Here is a 20,525-nt window from a genome sequence, read left to right as displayed (position 1 = left end):
GATTGACTGTAAAATTGCATGCTATGAGGGAAAAACATTTTCTGACTGGGCAACTTGAAGATACCACAACTAGGAGGAGGGATTGAAAGGCGCTTTCGCTTCCACCAAGTGCAACTTGCAGTTTGCCAGTTCCGAGTTTGGTAAATGCATGTATGCACTTCTCGGCTCAGGATTGACTGTAAAATTGCATGCTATGAGGGAAAACCTTTTTCTGACTGGGCAACTNCAATCAATGTCTTGCAAACGGTATAAACTAAAAAAGCCATGTTAAGCTTTTCTCCTTGGCCTTTAAAAATAGATGTGGATGGTTATATTTGGATAAAACTGAGGTATCAAAGAAATGAGGAAGAAAGAAAACAAAATGGCGTTACGAGCAGCATTATTTTGACAGTTTCCATGTTGTAAGGCGAGAGCTAACCCTTTGAGAATCAATAAGGTTTCCAGGCTTAAAACTATCATGAACCCACAACAGTATAACGGAGCAAATGCTCGCTTTCAGTTTAGATGCATACCAACCGAATAACATGAAAAGATACTTTAGTGTGCTATTGCTTCTCATTTCGATCAATATATTTGAAAGCGGATTCGAACAAATGACAAAGGCCTACAATTCAACTCGATCCAAATAAGCATGTCATGTCTTCGATAAGGATCAAAAAGTACACCTCACGAATCGCAGCTTGTTTCTTTTTTTTTAAATATCTCAGCTTCACAGGCACCCATGTTGATCAAATAGAAAATCAAATCTTACATCAGAACAGAAGAAGTTGTCACCCAACTGAAAGTTCATGCCATATTCGAACTTTTGAGCGTATCTTTCCAAGATGCTTTTTATTCGATTTTCACTTGCGTCGTTGACAGCCAAGACAACTTCTCGATCTTGGCACAATATCGCCACCGAATCGGCCCCATTCCAACCCGGGCCCCACAAATTGATAGCCCCCACCACATTTCTCAGCGAAAACTCCTCGGAATTATTGACACAACACTCCGGAAATCGTTGACAATAGTACTCCACCCTCAGGTCACTCAAGTAGACACAAATGGCCACGGCTTTCTCTGAAGTTTCTGCAGTAGCCAACACGATCTCGTATTGTTCCGTGGAGTACTCCTCATAGATCAATCGTTCCATATCTTCACGGGGGATTTGCGACCCAGATTTCCCGGCTGACGAGCGGAACACCATCGGAATCCCGACTCGAGAATCGGGTTGTTGGTGCCGTTGGTCATTTCTTAATTTTAAAAGTCGGTCAAATACGAAAAATATAGCACACACAGCCACGAGTAAACCCAAAACACCCGCGCCGAGTTTCTCCCAATGTTCCATCTTGGTTTTACCACCCACTTCTGTTCATCCTTGCATTAGACATGGTTGGCCAAGCTTGATTTTTACCTGGATTCTCGAAGGATTTCGGGACTGCCGTTGTGCCTAATTGATTGAATGTTATTGTTAAATGCTCAATTTTTTCGACCATTAAAAAATATCAACCGCTTAATTAAGCCTGCGGTTGGAATAGCTATGCTGAACGGGAACATCCAGCCATATAAAGTTTAAATCTAGCAAAGAGAGATTAAACTTATAGAGAGGTTTCGCGAGTTTTGACATTGCTCAAAACCACGTGTCAGCTGAATTACCGAAGTTGATCAATATTGAGATCCGGAGTACTACAATAACAAACAAAGCACGTGTTAACATTTAATTAGATCAAAATGTCCTCATCCGAATCCGACAACGGAAATGAAGTTCCTGAAGAGGTTCCTTCTGACGGCGAGGACAATAAAGTGACCAAAACCTTTCATGATCTGGGCCTAGTGGATGCTCTGTGTGAGAACTGCGAGAAACTAGGATGGAAAAAGCCCTCAAAAATTCAGGCCGAGGCCATTCCTCTGGCCTTGGAAGGTCGCGATATCATTGGCTTGGCTGAAACAGGATCGGGCAAGACTGGAGCCTTTGCATTGCCCATTCTCCAAGCTTTATTAGAAACTCCCACCCGACTTTTCGCCTTGATCTTAACGCCTACGCGAGAATTGGCTTATCAAATTGGAGAACAGTTTGACAAATTGGGCGGATCTTTGGGCGTCAAGACTTGCGTACTAGTTGGTGAGTAATAGGGCATGTTATTCTAGTAATCTGATCTGCTGTCTATTGATGGAAATGTTATTTAGGTGGGATGGATATGGTGGAACAATCCGTTTTGTTGGGCAAGATGCCTCACATTATCGTGGCCACACCCGGACGACTTATGGATCACTTGCAAAACACCAAGGGTTTTACTTTGAAGAGATCCCTTAAATATCTGGTGATGGATGAGGCTGATCGTATCCTCAACATGGATTTTGAAAAAGAAGTCAATCAAATCTTGGCCAACATTCCTCGTGAAGGTCGTCGCAACATGTTGTTCTCCGCTACCATGACCAAGAAGGTCGTCAAGCTCCAACGGGCTTCCCTTTCTGATCCCGTCAAAGTTGAGGTCAATTCCAAATATCAGACCGTGGACAAGCTTCATCAGTACTACCTGTTTATCCCCCTCAAGTTCAAGGAGCTCTATCTGGTCCACATCATCAACGAGATGCAAGGCAACTCCTTTATCATCTTCTGTTCCACTTGCAATGGCACCCTGAAACTGGCTCTGATGCTCCGAAATCTTGGCATGGCAGCCATTCCTTTGAATGGGCACATGTCTCAGAATAAACGATTGGGAGCATTGAACAAGTTTAAATCCAAGTCTCGATCAATACTGATCGCCACAGATGTGGCCAGTCGTGGTCTGGATATTCCACATGTGGACGTGGTCATCAACTTTGATATCCCCACCCACAGCAAGGACTATATTCATCGTGTGGGTCGCACTGCTCGTGCTGGACGATCCGGCAAGGCCATCACGTTTGTGTCGCAATACGACGTGGAACTTTATCAGAGGATCGAGCAACTCATCGGCAAGAAGTTGCCCAAGTTTCAAACCGAGGAGAACGAGGTCATGACCTTCCAAGACCGCGTGAATGAAGCCACGAGGATGGCCAAGATGGAGCTGAAAGACATGGAAGAGCGAAAGAAGGGCGGGAAACGACGGAAGCGGGGCGAGGCGGGAGACGATTTTGACGACAGCGAACAATTTATCGGAGTGAGGAAACGTGTCAAAGGAGGTGGTGATGGGAACCGAAAAAAGAGGCGGTGAAATAAACACAAATCTTGATGAATGCATAAGTTTGTCCGGCATTGAACGTTTTGACTTCTATTACTTAAGGTTAGATAGTGGCAGTGAGCTCGAGATCAAAGCGACTCCGACCAATGTGACATTTAAGCTGAGGCGAGTTCTGCACGGTTGACGCTTTCCCGTACTTCATGTCCTAACGAAAGAATTGAGCATCCTCTAGATAGGGCATGGATCCGCAACCAATGGGCCTCGCGCTTTTCAAATGGAGTTTTGCAACCATGGTTTGTCTTTGCATATAACTTTCTTTGCTTTGTTGAGATCAGGCAAGAGGGTGACTGAAGATGTAATCATGCACATAAAATCTAAGATGGCTGGAGCTGAAGAGACTTTAGGAAATGTGTCAATCCTTGTTCTTGAAATTGAAGATCTTTGGAAAAGACAGGGTGGCCTGAATTGAATGAGACAATTCAGTGATTACGCTTGTGGGCATGACTTTCCAAAATCAGCGAGGGTGAAACTTACTTACATAAGTACAGTATGTAGACGAGAGCCAAGACCAAATTACAAAATGCACGCAGACCGGAAGTGTTGCTAGCACTAAATAAGATCAGTCATTCCTGAGTATAAAAGTAGACTGCCCAACCCAAATATCATCAGTACTGCAAACAGTGCCAACAAACCACAAGACCCAACATGAAGGCATTATCCATTGTAAGTTAAGACCCTCCTCAGTACCTCAATTCCCTCCTTCTAAATGACCCCCAAAAATGTAAGGCTATTTTAAAAGCCCATGACCTACAATGTAATTTGATATACATCAATCAGTAAAATTAACTCTTAAATACCTGGTGTAAAAAAAAAACATTTTACGACAACCACTGCAAATAAGACAGAAATCTGAAAAAAAAGTTTTCAGAAAATTACACACCAGGAACTAAATTGGGACAACGAATTAATTTGTTCCATCAGTTTTTTACTTTCCCTCGCCCACTAAGACCAAAGACGTAACTCAACACGTTTTGAGGAAAATTCAATCTGATGGAGTAAAATCTTGACAAGTTAAATTTAAAAAAAAACATCGTCTAGTTTTCGAAAAACAAGCCCTATTGATAATTTTTGGGTTTTAGGAGCCTCACCTGGAACGTCATTTGAATGCAATTTTTTAATACAACAATATAGAAAGATTGCTCATCCCAAGCTTTATATCATTCGAAAACAAAAGCGAAGCGTTCAAACAGCCATTGCAAATAAGAACGAAATCTGAATTTCATTACGAATCGAGAACTAAATTGGGACAATGAATTAATTTGCTCCAACAGTTTTTTATTTTAGCCATCGTTTTGGTTAAGGCCAAAATTCAGGATTCGCTTCCACCAAATAATAACCTCCACCAAAATGGACCCGGCAAGGAAACTCCACTCATGGCCCCAATTCCTATCTCCCGCAAGTTTCGCTCAATAATGAACGAGGTTCCCTCACATACTGGTTTAGGCGAAAAGGCAAACGAGGTCGTCCAGAGAAGCATCGAGCATGATCATGAAGAGCCTCATGAGGACGTCAAGAGGAGCATCAAGCATGATCATGAAGAACCTCATGAAGACGTCAAGAGGAGCATCAAGCATGAACATGGAGATCCTCATGGTGACGTCAAGAGGAGCATCAAGTATAATCATGAAGAACCTCATGAAGACGTCAAGAGGAGCATCAAGCATGATCATGTAGAGCCTCATGAAGACGTCAAGAGGAGCATCAAGCATGATCATGAAGAACCTCATGAGGTCGTCAAGAGGAGCATCAAGTATGATCATGAAGAACCTCATGAGGTCGTCAAGAGGAGCATCAATCATGATCATGAGGAACCTCATGAGAACGTTAAGAGGAGCATTATACAAGAACACCAAGCTCATGAGATTGCTGAGAGAAGTATCACTCAAGAAGGCCAGGCTAGCGAAAACGTCAAGGAACGCACAAATGAACCACCTCATAAGACGGTAAAACGGGAATCACCACATGGTGGACATTTTCATGAAGAGAAACAGGATGACATAGCTTATAAAACCATTGAGCATACCGCACGGAGAAAAAGATTCGGTTTTCAGACCATTGAGGGTGCTGAGAACGTCCAGGGTGAACGTGGCGATATGAAGAAACGACAAGTGCAAGGACCCATCATAAGAATTATTCGACGATCGATGAGAGTGGGATTGGCTTGAGTAACTTACATATTTTGAGAAGATTCATAACGAAAAGAGAAACAGTCTCCTAATTACGTTCTTCAGTAGCCTAACATCATCTTCTTGACAGAGAAGAGTTGTTCTTGAATCTTAAACATTTGGATGAAATCTGGTAGTAAAAGTAGTTACACTAAGTTTATCCGTACAAAAATGGAAAGGATTTCCATGAATAAAATGTATTTTTCTGCTTACCTACACATTAAGTACTTACCACTGTAACATTTCAGTATTTGGGAAGATTGGATTCCGAAGTCAAGTCACGTGTATGCGTAACTTGTGTCCTTTCTTTGTTCTTTACAGTAAAACCCAGATATAGGAACCTCCAAAAAATCGCAAAAAAATCTTCTTAAACCCAACTTTGAATATGGTCAAACATACCTTTCTAGAAAGAATGAACCCCAAGTTCAGTGTATTGTATTGGTTGAAGGACTATTTTCTAACCCTCTTATCTATCTGCAGACAAATCGAATATCAGATGCGCTCATATAATAAATATCGTTAAAATCAGTTACTTGCAAAGCTTGTTTCTTCAAATTTTTACAAAGTTTATTGGGAGGTGTTAAAATTCAATCGTGTCCTTTATAAACAATTTGCAGCTCATTGTCAACCGATTTATTTCACAATTCGGCCTTTTTGGGTTGGTTCATAGGGTGACCTGGGTGTTGCTTGCGTTCATGAGCTCTTCTTGTACTGGGATCGTTGAAGGCAAAGTCGCAACCACAACGGCAAATATGCGGTCTAGTCCGCACATGCATGTTCATCATGTGTATCCTCAATTTATCCTTGTAAATGAACCCGTGCCCGCAGAGCTCACACACAAAGGGTCTCATATGATGGGGCAAGTGAACACGAATGTAGTGATCTTTAAGATTTTGTTCCGCTTTGAATACCATGGTGCACTTATCACAATGCCAGGGCTTAGTATGTTCGGTCAAATGGTGCCTTCTGTACCTAATGTATCCATTAAAAGAGACTTGACAAACTTTGCAGGTCCAGACCTTATGCACGCCATTGATATGAGTATTGAGCGCATTCAAAGACTTGAATTCTTTGCCACAATGGGGACAAATACTCAAACTTAATTCGTCTGCGCAATTATTCTTATGCTCCTCCAAATGCTCTTTGAGCATGACTCTTTTACACATCTTACACTGAGAAAACTTATCTCCACAATGAACCAGACGAAAATGAGCTTCTTTATCCCGGAAAGTCTTGAGACTGCTCACCTCTAAGCAATCACATTGGAAGGTCTCAATCTGAGTTCGCTTTTGCTTCACAGCTTTGGCATGTCGAATCTTCCTCGTGAGTTGTTTGGGTGAGAGCTTTTCAATTTCTTGAGTTGGCATCTGAGTCTCGTAAACGATTTCCCCATCCTTTTGAATGACTCTTTCAAATCTGCTCCCCCGCATTGGGAGCTGAATCTTTTCCAAATCATCCGGTTTTACTTTGGTTGTTGTTGGTACTCTTCCACGGCGTTTTGGTTGTTTCTCTGTCTCGTCTTTCCTAGAAGCTTTTCGCCTACGTTTAGAGCTGGATCCTTCTTCATTGCCCGAATTGTCACTGACAAAGTCATCAATGATTTCGTCCACATCTTTGTCTTCTTCATCTTCGTGATCGACAAGCAACTGTTCTTGATCCGGTTCTTCTTTGATTCCACTGGATCGTGATGCCCTCGACGACTTCTTGACTTGTCGCCTCTTTGCCCCTCGTTTTGGTTTCGAATCAGTTCCTAGCATCAAGTCATCAGGATCATCGGGTGGCTCAACTTTTACCACAGGTTGCAGCAGTCCTGGATCACTTGTAAATGGATGAATGGACTGGAACAATTCTTTGAAATCACCATCTTGATAATTTCGTACCTTCACCCCAAGAGTTTGTACTAAAGATTCGGAAACAATGAGGTTTGTCTCCTTCTGACCCAAACAAGCATACACTCCTTTGACAAAGGAAGCAATTTCTTGGGTCTGAAAATCTGGTAGTATCAAGGTATCCACCTCATCCTGAGTAAGAACTAGTCTCAAACTAGGACACACTGTGGTCAAGACGATCTTGTGGCACAATATTTGGGCACTTGAGTCCAAACTTTGTAGGTGGAGGTCGCAAAATTGCTCCTTTGAAAGACATTCCTGAAAGAATTGGGGAATTGCTAATTTATCCGCAATAAGGCGAGTAGTACCCAAGTCTGGCGGTGCAGCCATTTTGTGGCATCACTGACGCACTGGTTGATCCGAAAAGAAACTGGTTATTTCATTGGTTAGTAACCACGGATTTGTGTAGGTTATGCTTCCAACTTTGCTTTGTAGCTCAAAACAAAGTTTCGGCTGATAGTAGCTAGAAAAAGTGGGAGCCATGAGAAAAAAATTGTAGCATTATTATTCACGCATTGGCATACTGTGTATGTAATAAGTTAATTTCCTTTATTATGCGGCCAAACGAATTCATTATCGAGCATCTATAAAAAATTCGCATACAATAAGAAGTTCTTTTCTTTTAAGCAAAACGGAACTCTCTACAATAAATATGATCTGAAATGTAAATTGCTCTAAAAATATTGATCAAATGATTGCATATTTTTCTTGTTGTTAAAAATCCAATTCATTGCTCGATGACGTACGATCAAGCTTTCAGGCTTAATAGTAGATTGGCTAGGCGGTTCATTTATTGAACACTTATCTATGGAAGCACAAACTCGAACTTTTAGAGATGAAAAAAAAGAGCTCACAAATCTAGGTCTCTGCAGAGATATATGTACAAAGATAAAATACGTGACCAATTTTAGCCCCCATCCAATCTTTAACAAGGACTACGTAGTTCGAAATCTTAGGTGTAAAAATATACCTACTTACTTCTCTTGAGAGAAAGCGTCTTGATTTAAATTTGAACCACCAGCAATAAATAACTACGATGCTACTCGGACATGTTAAAAAAGGGACAGGACGGCCACCTACTCTAAAGAGGTTGGATGACTCTCAACTTTTCCATGCAATTTTCTGATTCAATTCGGTTTTCAGCAATGCACTTCCAACTTCTATCTTTCGAATGTATTGTCAAATAGGTTCGAGTCTTCAGAGAAAAGCTCTCTACGGTATATACTCTGTACATGGTCTTGCTCTTTTGCCTCAAAGGAACAACTCAAGCAGCACAAAAAGTGTGGAGAAAACCTTGGTCGTTGAAATGGAAGGAAAGGCTGTGATCTACTATCAAGGTTTTGCAAATGATCGGACTTCATTTGAGAAAGAAATAACCTTGGTTTCAACTATCTTGGAGCCACTTCGTTTACAATCACGATTGCGCAACATGTTCAAGTTGAATTTGATTAAGATACATGCCACCAAGCAGAGTACGGAACCATTTTAAATCCTGGCTTTCCTATATTAAGCCAGGCCATGAAGTCTATGGTCGGGAACACCACTCCAGCGAGATCATTGAGTGTGTTGTTCACAGTGTGTCAAAGCTTGTTTTGTCCTTTGAAAGAGAACAGAAAAGGCCACTATAGGCGCAGCTGTTGTCTTATTGGCCTCAACCTCGCTAGACCAATCGAAAAAAACCAGTCGGAAAGGAAAGCACCAACTTCTTTGGCTCATCAGGGTAATTCAGGAAAGACATACATACACTTGTGGGACGTTGGAGGTTCATTACATTAAGACCTCATGATGGCTGGCACTTGAGATCGGAAAAGGCCAAGTTAAATAATCATGTGCATTGCGTGGCCTCCAGCTTTCTGCAATCAAGAACTCATTACCTTGAGGTAAGATATTGTAGTAACACCAAAACGATAACCTTTGTTATTGAATCAATTCCATCCTTCGCGTTCGTGATTTCAAGAGCTCTCAATGAATGCGGTTCATTTGGAACATGAGCTTCCAATCCTTTGAAGTGGCTCTAGAGTGTCTCTCGTATTCGTTCCAGTAAGTGAATAATTATGTGGAGGCGCAAATTTGGGAACCAGGGGTCTTTCTTCTCCCTCCTCTTCCACCAGGCCTCTAAATCATGTCCTCCACAGTGATGAAGGAAGAGAGGATTGAGTCTTGCCTGGAAAAAGATGATCCCCTTCCCGACCCCGATCCAAGCCAAAGTCACTATCCTCAGCCTCAGTCGCCTGTTAAGTGTTGCCACATCCGGAAATCGTTAGTGAATTCCATTGTGAGTATGACTACCAATGCCACTTGCGGGAAGACTGTCCATGCCATCTTGGATATCAAAATGAAGAAGAAGGAGGAGGAATTAGCGGCTGTGGAGGCGGCAAAAATTATGGATCGCAAAGATGACATCCGGAAACAACGCACTGATTCATTTAAGTACCGGTAAGAAGCTTTGCTTTGTTTAATACTTTTTCACACCCTGTTGATTATCGTACTAATCGTACGAACATGTGGACACGACTTTTGGCTTACAGAAATTGGTCTCATAGCGTTTTGATTGGTTTATAAGGTTCCCTTAATAATTCATGAATGATTTAAGAGCAAATATGAATGAAAGCGCTGAAATAAATAGGACTAATGCACAAGCTCATCCTTCATCTTTTTTGCTTTATCCATGATGCTTTGTAATTAACCGAGTCTTTGGAGGCGGATTGGTTAGTGTTTTTACCACACTTTTTACGCCTTGCTTAGGAAACAAAAACGAATTCTAGATAAAAGGGAAGCCAATAACGGTTCCATATAGTCAACATTTAAACGCACTTTGCATTCATAGATATTTGTGACGTTGCTAGAAGGAGTCAGTACAAATGACTTCAAATATCAATACATCTTTTTCCCCAATATTGCAAGGTACGCTTTGAAACCAAAATCAGGCTTAACGATTTGCTTTCTCAAAATGAGGCTAATGACAGTTCAAACACATAAAAAGGGGATAAAAACCACCCTGCCATTTGATTGAAGCTCCATCGATATATTTTACAAGACCGGCAATCACGAGTGAAAGGATGACCTTTGTTGAAGAACGAGTAACTTTTTTGCTTAAGCATGGGATGTTCATTAATGCATAAGGCTAATCAAAATTTCTGAAAAAAAAAAATAAATCTACTGTCTAAATGCTCGTAAATTTCGCTTTCCATTTGAAAAGGGTAATTTATTTTTTGGCAAATTATGACATATATGTACTTATAGTGTTCACATTTCTTCTAAGTCTTGTCCGTGCCATTTCCTGAGAAATGTAGAGGCAGGTTTTTATGTACAACCATAAACAGTAAGGAACATAAATGAGTATTGCGCTTAATTTTGAACTAGATGCTAAAACCATCAGTTGGTGTGTTTGCTTCAATTTGGTATTGTGTGATATTGCGAACACCTCATTAAAGAACTGAATTGATCTACGTATTACAATATATCTTGCGCTTTTCTAACAACCGCAAGATTGTACAACTTTAAAGCTTGATTACTCTTCAATTAGAGTTGTTAATTGGGCAGAATAGAAACTAGTGGATTCTAATAATGAAATAGGTTTCCCTACAAACCTCAGTCCAACCGAAATCGTGTCATTATTTAATTGCTTCGTATAAAACATTTCAAAAACGTGTTTTTGACTGGCTATATCTTTCCTGAAGCTCAGTAACTGGTTATCACTAATGGGAAAAGCAATTTCAGCAGTATCTAAATTGTAAATCCAAATGTTTGAGGTTAAAAACCAGTAGTTGGAGGCGAAAAAGTCTGAAGTGGTTTCCTTTTTAGCGATTCCACAATTTAATCGATCCAAAATACCCCATGGTAGTTTTAAAATTGAGCTTTGACCACTTATCTTTCATCTAGATATATTCAATTGGAAAATGGCGTACGACTGATGCTCGTCAGCAATCCCAAGGCCACAACTTCAGCTGCAGCCTTGGACATCAAAATTGGAAGCTTCTCAGATCCACTTCATCTCCAGGGGCTGGCTCATCTTTGTGAGCATGTCTTGTTCACCGGATCCGAGGGCTTTCCCAATGAAAGCTTCAGCCATTTTCTAGGTAAATACGACTTCAAAGAACCAACAGTCCCAGGAGTTAGCTTGAGTGCATCCGTATCCCCAAGCCATTACTTGGGTAAAAATGAATGTTGGCATGTTTATGGGTACTTTTCCAAATCAGGGTACCAAGGGAATGTTCTTGATCTCCTAGGTATCCTGGTTTCAAAAAGTACCACCGATAAGTGTGCCAACATCTGTTTTGACGTAATGGCTTGGAGGATCCTTGTTCACTTTTTGGGTCTTTGGGTCTTTGAATAATCGCCTTTTGAGGTTAAACTTAATTAGAAAACCCCCAAAGCGAAATTAGTTCAACGAATCAAAATGATCTTAGAAAACAGGAAACTTGAAGAAGGACGTCTGTCTTTGTGACGTGTTCCATTATCCATCCAGATGGTCATTCTTCATTCTGTTCATTTTCCAGGTCAACGAGGTGGAAGCTCGAATGCGTACACGGCTTCAGAACACACCAATTTTCACTTTGACGTCCCTTCGCAACATTTCGAGGAGGCTTTGGCTCGTTTTGTGTCGTTTTTTGAATGCCCTATCTTCCGCGAAACAAGTGTTCAAAGTGAGCTGGATATTGTTCAAAGCGAGCACGAAAAGAATCGTTGGAACGATTTGTGGAGGACTAACCAGGTAAAGCTTTCATGCAATCGCGAAATATCAAATTGTGCAACCAAAGCACAAATACAAAATGAGTGGCGATTTTCACAGCAACTTTTGAAGGAACACAACAATGGTCGGATTCAATGCAAAGTGCTTGATGTACAGCTTTGATGGCCAATTTTGAGAATCTCTTCATTTCAAGTTTAAAGTTCCTAAATCAACAGACCCAATCGTCTCTGGCTCGTACGATCTCAGGCGGCAAAACTAAACTTCAGTCAGTAATCATCATCAGTTCCGTCGATTTAACGAGTGTATAGTACCTGAAGCACTGATTTTTTTTATATCAAGTAATCGATATATTGATAGATTTCTTTATTGAAATATGCATCTGAGTGTCAGTGTTTTGATTTAAAATTATGAGATTCAAGATTCTTTTTTTTTTTCTTCAAACAAATAATGGCCCAAACTAGTCCCCGCCACCTAAAACAGCCCAAACGGCCCATGACATGTCGCTGTCGGTAAAAAGATAATGGAATTATCTAAACCTTCAAATCATTCCTCAATGTCTTTTTAACAATTCACCAAAATTGACTCAAAAATCATGACCAAAGTTCGAAATTAGCAATGTAGAGGTTATGGCTAACATGCTAAGAGATCAGTTCTCTAGTGTGTTTTCAACCCCACTGAGTTTAGAAGCAACAGCTTCATATTCTAATGACGAGGCTGTTGAGATTGATGATGTTACTCAAATTGAGCAATTTGATAATCTCATAGTTACAGATCAAGATGCATTAGAGGCCATAAAGGACTTGAGGCCTTCGAGCTCTTCTGGTCCTGATGGTGTGACATGTCAGTTTCTGATGAGATGCTTGCTTGTTCTTGCTCCTGTTTTCTCGTACTTGATACGTTGCATCTTGGATCAGGGCAAGTTTCCATCTTCACTAAAGTTAGCTCACGTTGTTCCAATTTTTAAAGGTGGAGATAAGTCGCTCCTCAGTAACTATAGGCCTATTTCTCTCTCTTCTAATATTGCGAAGGTGTTTGAGAAGATCATGAAGTCCAAACTTGTTGAATTTCTTGAGGTCAATGAAGTCCTTACTCCTTGCCAGCACGGGTTCCGCGCACATTTTAACACGGTTTCCCAACTGATTGAGCATTTAGAGCAAGTCATTGAGGGACTGGAAAGGCACAAGTCAGTTGATGTTGTCTATCTTGATTTTGCCAAGGCCTTTGATAAAGTAGATCATGGCATTTTGCTTTATAGACTTCATGACGTTGGGATCCAAAGCAAGGTTCTCAATTGGATAAGAAGCCTCATTCATGGCAAGAAGCAAATTGTTAAGGTCGAGGTATTCCTTAATGACATACATAATATCAAATCAGGTGATCCCCAGGGTTCCAATAATTATAATATTCAGTGCCCCACTTCAAAAGCTTAGCATTACTGCCAGTCTCTCTTCTTACGCTGACGATACAAGGTAGTTTCTGGTAGGATTGGCCAAGATTCTAGTAGCCTTACAAAGGACTTAGATCGAATCTACTCTTGGGTAACTGACAGTAATATGGCCCTGAACGGAATGAAATTCCGCTCAATGACCTTCGGGTCAACTCCTTTAAATACTCCACTCGTAGATAATGGAGGTAAAGATATTGAGCAGGTCTCATCTATAAAAGATTTAGGTGTAGTCTTCCAAAATAAGGAAAGTTCGATGAGCATGTACAGTTGAAGGTGGGTAAAAGCCTTTCAAATGTGGGGTTGGATATATCGCACATTTTAGTCCGGAGATAGCTTTACGATGCTAACTCTGTACAAGTTGATTGTCCAGCCGCATCTTGAATATGCGTCACCCATTCGGGCTCCAATGAGTTCAGCAGGTTTGCAAAAGGTTGAATAAGTCCAAAGATGGTTCACTAGGAACATCACAAGAATGAGAGAGCTCTCGTATTGGGAGAGACTAAAAGAGTTGGGACTGTACAGTGTTTAGAGAAGGTACGAAAGGTATCTGATATTGCACGTTTTCAAAAGCATTCATGAGCTTTGTCCCAACCCAGGATTTAGGGTCAATTGTAGTGACCGTAGAGGCTTAACGTGCGTTTTGAGAGCACCTTCAAGTCTTCGAGAATCCAGGCTAGTTCGAACAATGAAGTCCACATCTCTTCTTTCTCGGGCTTCTTCATTGTTTAATTTGCTTCCCTCCAATATTCGCAGAGAATACGTAGGCCTTATTAATCCGGTTTCCTTTTTCAAGTCAGAATTGGACAAATTTTTAGATAGCATTCCCTACATTTAAGGACTAGCTCGGTCTGCCCACTCAAATTCGTTGGTTGACCAAATATCATATAAAGATTGAGAGGTAATAAATAGACGAATTATAATCTTTCATTTTAATAGTACTGGGGATTACATTCCCTGTAGCGGTCAGAAAAGCCAGTGAAAAAAAAGATTCAATCATTTCCCACTCGTGTATTCAACAGCTACTTTGGCATTGGATTTGGCGAGCCACTCGTTGGGGTGTGAAATGATTCAATATACAGCTTTCAATCAATCTAAAAGCTTGCTTGCACCTTTTTACTTAAGGATATTAAGATAAAGTTTTCATGTCTTTGCAATCCCGATAGAGTTTGACTTACGACAATGAATGAGCCAAAAAGGTTGTCGAAGCTCGTCATCTAATCACAATAGGGTAAAAATACTTGCGAACATATGTAGTTCAAGTGCTCAGTCTAGATTGCAATTTCATTTGTCAAGTTGCAAATTCTTGGATAGGACTGAAATTAATAGAGGGGTATATCAGAAGATGATTTTCCATGGGCCTTTGGCATCGCAAGGACATGTACAGAGAGTGAGCTACAGACACATTGGTTGTGATACAGGGTGCTTCGATAGTGCATTTGATCAAAGCACATTGCCTCAACTCCTGGCAAAAACGCTCTCGATCGTCATTTCAAAATGGTCGGTGATGCGACAGCTTTTGTCGCAAGAGCATAATGGCCCTTCTTTTCCGGAGACTATGTGACCAAGGTCACCAATTATACATAAGATTTTGAAAGAATTTGCCAAAAACAACACAAACGCATTATAATGCAATAAAGATAAATCGGCCAAATTGGCCCTTTATTTGGTAGAGGCTCACTCACAAAGCGCCCTCTGATGTGCAGAACGTTAACCATTACTCGTACAACATAATGGGGCTCTTGAACTGACGGTATAATGCTTCTATGAAGTGTTTAAGCCTTATGATTGACCATTCAAATGCCATTGAGCTCGAGTTGATGGAATTATTTTTGTCAAGCGTTACGAGATGCACAGTTGAGACACCCCATACATTTGTGGGCGATGTACTTTCTGAATATCATATTATTCCCGTATGCTTCAGCATCTAGATGATGCTTGGTTAGTTCCTACATATATCACGGCAAGGCTGTAATGTGTTGCTGTCGCCTGTAAAGCGGTAACGAATGCCAAGGTTTCTTTTCAAATCATGTCATTGGATTAGCTAATCCTTCTTAGCTAGGTCACAGACTTCTAGAGAGGTGGACTGCGAACGGAAGCATTTGTTTATATCCTAAATAAGCACTTGATACGACCACAAGATCTTGTCAAATATATGGACTTGACGAAATTTGAACCCAGAGCTTTGCCCAGGGAACTGAGGAAATATGTCCAAAGCTATGTAGCAAACGCTAAATAATATTCAAACTTTCGGCCTGCTCTTGGTCAGCTACATAAGCTTTTGACAACATAATTTTGAAACCAACCAATTTACCTGAAAATGATATAAAAATGGCCTGCCTGTAATTTAAGAGATCTACGTTTCTCATTTTATTAATTGAATTCGAAAAATGACTCAGAGTTGCTATGACCCAGAGCAGGCCGATTTAACGGGAAGGTCGTTCACAGTCCATTTTTCTAGAAGTTCTTGGGTAGGCAAAGAAGTAATATGCATTTCTACTCACTCAGAAGAATGGACAAACATGGACATTTTTTACATGGTCTATTTAGAGAAGTTTCTTGTTTTTGTGTGGTCTTTGTTTGAAATAACTAAGCTAATAGGCTCTCTGCTTTTATGAGGAACATTTCAATTTATACATTTTACAATCTGACATGACCAAGAGTCGCAATAAAGTTATTTATTTATTATTTAATTCAAAGCCATTGATAAGTAAATTTTCATGACTAGTCTGAAACTTGGCAGTACAGAGATAGGTCATAAAGACCCGGGTTAAATATCAACTGATTTTCACCCAACCTTTTGTAAAAAGGGTGGAAGGAGTGCGGCCTTTAGAACGCTATTTGCCCTCACAAAAAAATTGGGCGTGAAAAATGGCATCTAGAAATTTAATCTATGAGCCAAACTCAGAATCGTGAAAGGTGTACTCACTAACTATGATTTACCTTTAGGTTGAAAGGACCACGGCCAATGAGAACCATGCTTTTAGCCGTTTCTCCACTGGAAATCGTAAAACGCTCACTGTGGATGAACATGCTCACCATAACTTACGATATGAGCTCTTCAACTTTTTCAAAACCAACTATTCAGCCAATCTTATGACAGTCTGTTTGGTTCACAACCGGAGTTTGGACCAAATGGAGGAACTGGCCAAAACAAACTTCCTCCGGATCGCGAACCGGAATATCCCCGAAACCATCTGGCCCAATCGACCCTTCAAGCCGAGTCAGATGAAGACGAAGATCTACATTGTGCCTGTGAAAGATGTCTACCACGTCAATCTGACCTTCCCGTTGCAAGACTTACATCAACATTATCGATCGAGCCCGGAGGGATTCTGCGCCCAACTAATAGGATACAAGGGCCCTAATGGGTTATTTTCTTACTTGAGAAAAATCGGCTACGCTCACCATTTAGTGGCCGGATGGAAAAACCTGGCCCGAGGTTTCTCGTTCTTTATTATCACCATTCAGATGACGGAAATTGGGGAGCGCTATGTGGATGATATCGTCAAGGTTGTCTTCCAGTACTTGAACCTTTTGCGAGGTAAGATACATTCAAGAACGTACGGGTTACAGATTCGGTTCTATCTTGGCAGCACTTGCCTCGCCATGATTTCTCCAATCAATCATTCATACATATGTGTTTGCATAAGGGAATGGTCATTTGTGGTTGATGGGATTGTTTACTTCTAGCGATTGGTCCGCAGAAATGGTTCTTTGATGAGCTTCAATATTTGAGTCAGCAACAATTCGAGAGCAAAGACCTGGAGAAAGTACAAACTTATGCAAGCAACGTGGCCAATTGGCTCCATATTTATCCCCCCGAGGATTGCCTTATTGCCGATTATGTTTTTGAAGACTGGAACCGGGATGTGATCAAGCTTGTGCTTAAACACTTGGTGCCAGATAATGTTAGAGTAACAATTCTCTCCAAGAAGTGCCGGTACTTCACGACAATGGTAAGATCTTATTTCAGGATCGCTTTCAAACTTTTTATCACTCTCAACTTGTTTTGAAGGTGGAACCACACTTTGCCACTGAATATCACGTGGAGCGCATTGGAGAAGAAGTGCTCAACGTATGGAGAAGTTGCGGAAGAAACGAGGAGCATAAGATGCCAAGTCCAAACAACTTGATTGACAAGGAAATGAGCATGGTTCCCACAGATGGTATCCGGGAATCAGGCCTACCTGATTTGTTGATCTATCACAAAAGGATCAACTTTTTAGCATGGTTCCTTCCAGCCACCTCGTCGAAACTTGCTAAAGCGTTTGTTTGTGTCAAGATTTCTCATCCGGATCTTGCCTCAGTCGATGCCACTTCATGTGCACTGAAGAATCTTTTTGTGGCCTTGATTCGCGACACCTTGACTGAATACGCCTATCAAGGAGAGTTGGCAGGTATATTCTACTCTTTGAAACCCATCAAGACCGGTTTGGAACTTTGTGTTCGAGGATACAGCGCAAACCAACACATCTTCCTCAAGAATGTGCTCAAAGTCCTCTACGCTTATGAATTCGAGCAAAGCCGTTTTGATCAAGTTCTTGAGGTCCAAATGAAGAACATGGCCACCGCAGATGGAGACTCTTTGAAGGCTCAATCCAAGTTCTTGTTAGGAAGCATTTTGTGTCCCAGAAACTACTCTCGGAAGGATCGGTTGCATGCTTATAAAAAGAGTTCCATCTCATTCCATCACATGATGGACTTTGCCCACAACTTTCGGTTACATAACCACCAAGAGTGCTTCTTCTATGGAAATCTGACAACTCATCAAGCGGACGTTTTAGCCAACACTATTCTGGAGGCTCGGAAAAACTTCTTGGAGCAACTAGCTCAAGCCAGAAATGTTCAAGTCGAGTCAAATTGCCTTTTGGAAGAATGGTTCGTCAAGAATCCAGTTGAGCGGGTTGTGATGCTGGAAAAAGCCTTATCAGCTAAGGCTCAATCAAAGGTGGAGTGCGAACATCTCAATGGTATTCTGGAGCAAAATGTAGAGACTATTTCTTGTGATGCGAGCCTGAACCAAGAGAATAATTTTATCAGCCCTGAGGAACCCCAAACCATGGAAGATAAGGGTGACCAGAGTGAAAACTCAAATTCCATGGATCTGAACCAAGAGGTTCGGCTCCAGCCAACTACAAATCAAACAGGATATCTTTGTCTCGTTCATAATGAAATTCAATCTTCCTCGTGTGTCCTCCACTTCCTTCAATTCCGAGAAAATACCCCAGAAAATCACATTTTACTAGAGCTCTTCCTTCATTTGGTACGCGTCCGCCTCGTTTCTAGTATGAAATACGTCGTGCCCCTTGGATATGTGGTTGGTTGTGACATTCGACGTATCAACAACACCTTGGGATTTCGAATCATTGTGGAATCCCAATATCCTTTGACGTTAGTCAATGAGACAATCGAGAACTCTCTGGCCGACCTCGGCGAGTATCTTGAGAGCATTGACGAGGAAACTTTTCACATGAGCCGAGAGGCACTGATCACGACTAAGATTGAGTCACACAAGCGATTCCGGGACAAGGCCCTCAATTTCTGGAAGGAGATCCTGGACTCATCCTACAATTTCCAGCGTTTGGACCAAGAGCTAGAGTGTCTTCGCCACTTAGACATGAAATCGCTCCTACAATTCTATCGAGACTGGATAGCCAAGACTGGAATAGAGCGTCGTTGTCTAATCCTATCCATTGGTCCCGATCCGATTTTGAATTGTATCGACGGTACGGAAGCGTTCCATTTGGGACAGGAGAAGGAGAAGGTTTACGAGTCCTGTGATACGTTCAGCACGCCCAGCGAGACCCAATTGGCATCGTGGTACCAAATGGTGTTTGAACGTCAAGACTTCGAGTATGACCCCCCAGAGAGCTCAACAATAACCTGTGATAAGGCGGAACCTTAGCATTGTTCAATTCCCACAACTTCTCGCCACCCTCATTGTTATATCTTCCCTTTTTCCAAAATTCTTGTTCTCATTTACTCTTTCTTGGGATCCATTTGTTCGAAATATCACGATTTACTCCTATACCCCAAGTTTCATTTTTTTTGGTCAGGATATTTCTCGTATTATCATCATGATTCGATGAGTTTAACGAACTGATTCTTCGTTTAAATAAGATTCGTCGAAAAGAACCTTGGTCGTTCTTTTACAAGTCATAACAATTTGTACATTTTTAGTAGGCGACGTTCATAGGGGACGTCAGGAAGGAAAAATGTGGTCCGGCACCCTGATTTTGGGCATTTTGGGGAGAGAGAACCCAGACAAACATCACAGTGAACTCGCACCATTCGCCCATTGAATTTTCAAAAATCGAATGATTTTGAGCGAGTTGTGTTTCAAAACCCTACTAAATGAGCATGTTTGGTATTAATCAGTGAACGCACTATCAAATTGGCTTAATACTACAATGCTCATTGCCAAGACAAGCATGTAAAATGGAAAAAAAATGTCAAAATCCAATGCATGCACAGTTCGGTTTGGCTGGATAGGTTGTCTTTGATTTTACTCCATGGAATAACGTCAGTTGTCCATGAAAGCGTTTACTTGACTAGCCCTATACTGTCCACATTGTTAGGTTCTCACTTAAAAACAACCTAATTGCGGCAACATGTGTAAAATAACTGTGCTTTTGGGTCAAAGGACCTTTATCAACTTTAGGAGGAAAAGGGATATTGAAATCGAGTTACAAAAATGTAGGTACGTTCAATGGATTAGAATTTCTGAAGTTAACACAACATGTTAGTCTAAAGTTGACACCAAAATTTTTACAGTTCGGCCTTCAGATGACCCTCAACCTGAATCTGAGGGCAAAGTCTCTTCAACGTTTGACAAAGTTTTTAGGCATAGCACCACAAAGGTCTGGGGTTTTGTTGTTGCAAGGCTCTCCTGTTTAAACCTATCTTGTAAAATATCTTGTGCTTTGCGTGCGCTAATTTTCTAATTTAAAAATCCTATAAGTTAATTCAACACGGACTGCAAAGTAACCCTCAAAGCCCTTTAATGTGCACTCATCTAATTGATTAGCTATTGTTATAGCTCATTTGACGTTCAACACTGGAACTTTCAATATATTACGTAGGTAAACGAACACCATATATATTACCTAAGTGGACGACCTTTTTCTC

The 20,525-nt window shown here is 41.0% G+C and overlaps 4 protein-coding genes across 4 annotated transcripts in view; 2 read left to right on the top strand and 2 right to left on the bottom strand.

Annotated features, from left to right (window-relative positions):
* Positions 1-4,320, bottom strand: part of LOC131878765 (uncharacterized) — a 4,805-nt gene extending 485 nt beyond the window's left edge. The window contains exons 1-2 of the mRNA XM_059224876.1: positions 4,292-4,320; positions 752-1,429 (exon numbers count right to left, since the gene is read on the bottom strand). Of these exons, the coding sequence (XP_059080859.1) occupies positions 752-1,327 (576 nt within the window). The 5' untranslated portion in view covers positions 1,328-1,429; positions 4,292-4,320. The remainder of the gene's footprint in view (positions 1-751; positions 1,430-4,291) is intronic.
* LOC131878763 (probable ATP-dependent RNA helicase DDX47) lies at positions 1,633-5,580 on the top strand. The gene is made up of 3 exons (XM_059224875.1): positions 1,633-2,101; positions 2,167-3,866; positions 4,475-5,580. The coding sequence occupies exons 1-2, from the start codon at positions 1,711-1,713 to the stop codon at positions 3,174-3,176; spliced, it is 1,401 nt and encodes a 466-aa protein (XP_059080858.1). The 5' UTR covers positions 1,633-1,710; the 3' UTR covers positions 3,177-3,866; positions 4,475-5,580.
* Positions 5,581-5,930: 350 nt separating this feature from the next.
* On the bottom strand, positions 5,931-9,132 carry LOC131878762 (zinc finger protein 260-like). The gene is made up of 2 exons (XM_059224874.1): positions 9,002-9,132; positions 5,931-7,515 (listed from the first exon to the last, which is right to left on the bottom strand). The coding sequence occupies exons 1-2, from the start codon at positions 9,023-9,025 to the stop codon at positions 6,007-6,009; spliced, it is 1,533 nt and encodes a 510-aa protein (XP_059080857.1). The 5' UTR covers positions 9,026-9,132; the 3' UTR covers positions 5,931-6,006.
* Positions 9,133-9,190: 58 nt separating this feature from the next.
* On the top strand, positions 9,191-19,427 carry LOC131878760 (insulin-degrading enzyme-like). The gene is made up of 7 exons (XM_059224871.1): positions 9,191-9,297; positions 9,369-9,693; positions 11,140-11,336; positions 11,757-11,971; positions 16,344-16,938; positions 17,088-17,353; positions 17,413-19,427. The coding sequence occupies exons 2-7, from the start codon at positions 9,380-9,382 to the stop codon at positions 19,300-19,302; spliced, it is 3,477 nt and encodes a 1,158-aa protein (XP_059080854.1). The 5' UTR covers positions 9,191-9,297; positions 9,369-9,379; the 3' UTR covers positions 19,303-19,427.
* Positions 19,428-20,525: the final 1,098 nt, after the last annotated feature.

Source organism: Tigriopus californicus, chromosome 4 (genome assembly GCF_007210705.1).
Source record: "Tigriopus californicus strain San Diego chromosome 4, Tcal_SD_v2.1, whole genome shotgun sequence".
NCBI classification, from domain to species: domain Eukaryota; kingdom Metazoa; phylum Arthropoda; class Copepoda; order Harpacticoida; family Harpacticidae; genus Tigriopus; species Tigriopus californicus.
This window is presented reverse-complemented; position numbering and strand designations above follow the sequence as displayed.

What these genes read in the sequence shown, in the direction of transcription:
- LOC131878763 (XM_059224875.1), top strand. Translation starts at nt 1,711, where the DNA reads ATGTCCTCATCCGAATCCGACAACGGAAATGAAGTTCCTGAAGAGGTT. An exon ending in CAAGACTTGCGTACTAGTTG is followed by an intron (nt 2,102 to 2,166) that starts GTGAGTAATAGG and finishes AATGTTATTTAG; the next exon opens with GTGGGATGGATATGGTGGAA.
- LOC131878762 (XM_059224874.1), bottom strand. Translation starts at nt 9,025, where the DNA reads ATGAACCTCCAACGTCCCACAAGT. An exon ending in ACCTCCAACGTCCCACAAGT is followed by an intron (nt 7,516 to 9,001) that starts GTATGTATGTCT and finishes CAATTCTTTCAG; the next exon opens with GAATGTCTTTCAAAGGAGCA.
- LOC131878760 (XM_059224871.1), top strand. Translation starts at nt 9,380, where the DNA reads ATGTCCTCCACAGTGATGAAGGAAGAGAGGATTGAGTCTTGCCTGGAA. An exon ending in AAGCTTCAGCCATTTTCTAG is followed by an intron (nt 11,337 to 11,756) that starts GTAAATACGACT and finishes TTCATTTTCCAG; the next exon opens with GTCAACGAGGTGGAAGCTCG. An exon ending in ATTTGTGGAGGACTAACCAG is followed by an intron (nt 11,972 to 16,343) that starts GTAAAGCTTTCA and finishes ATTTACCTTTAG; the next exon opens with GTTGAAAGGACCACGGCCAA.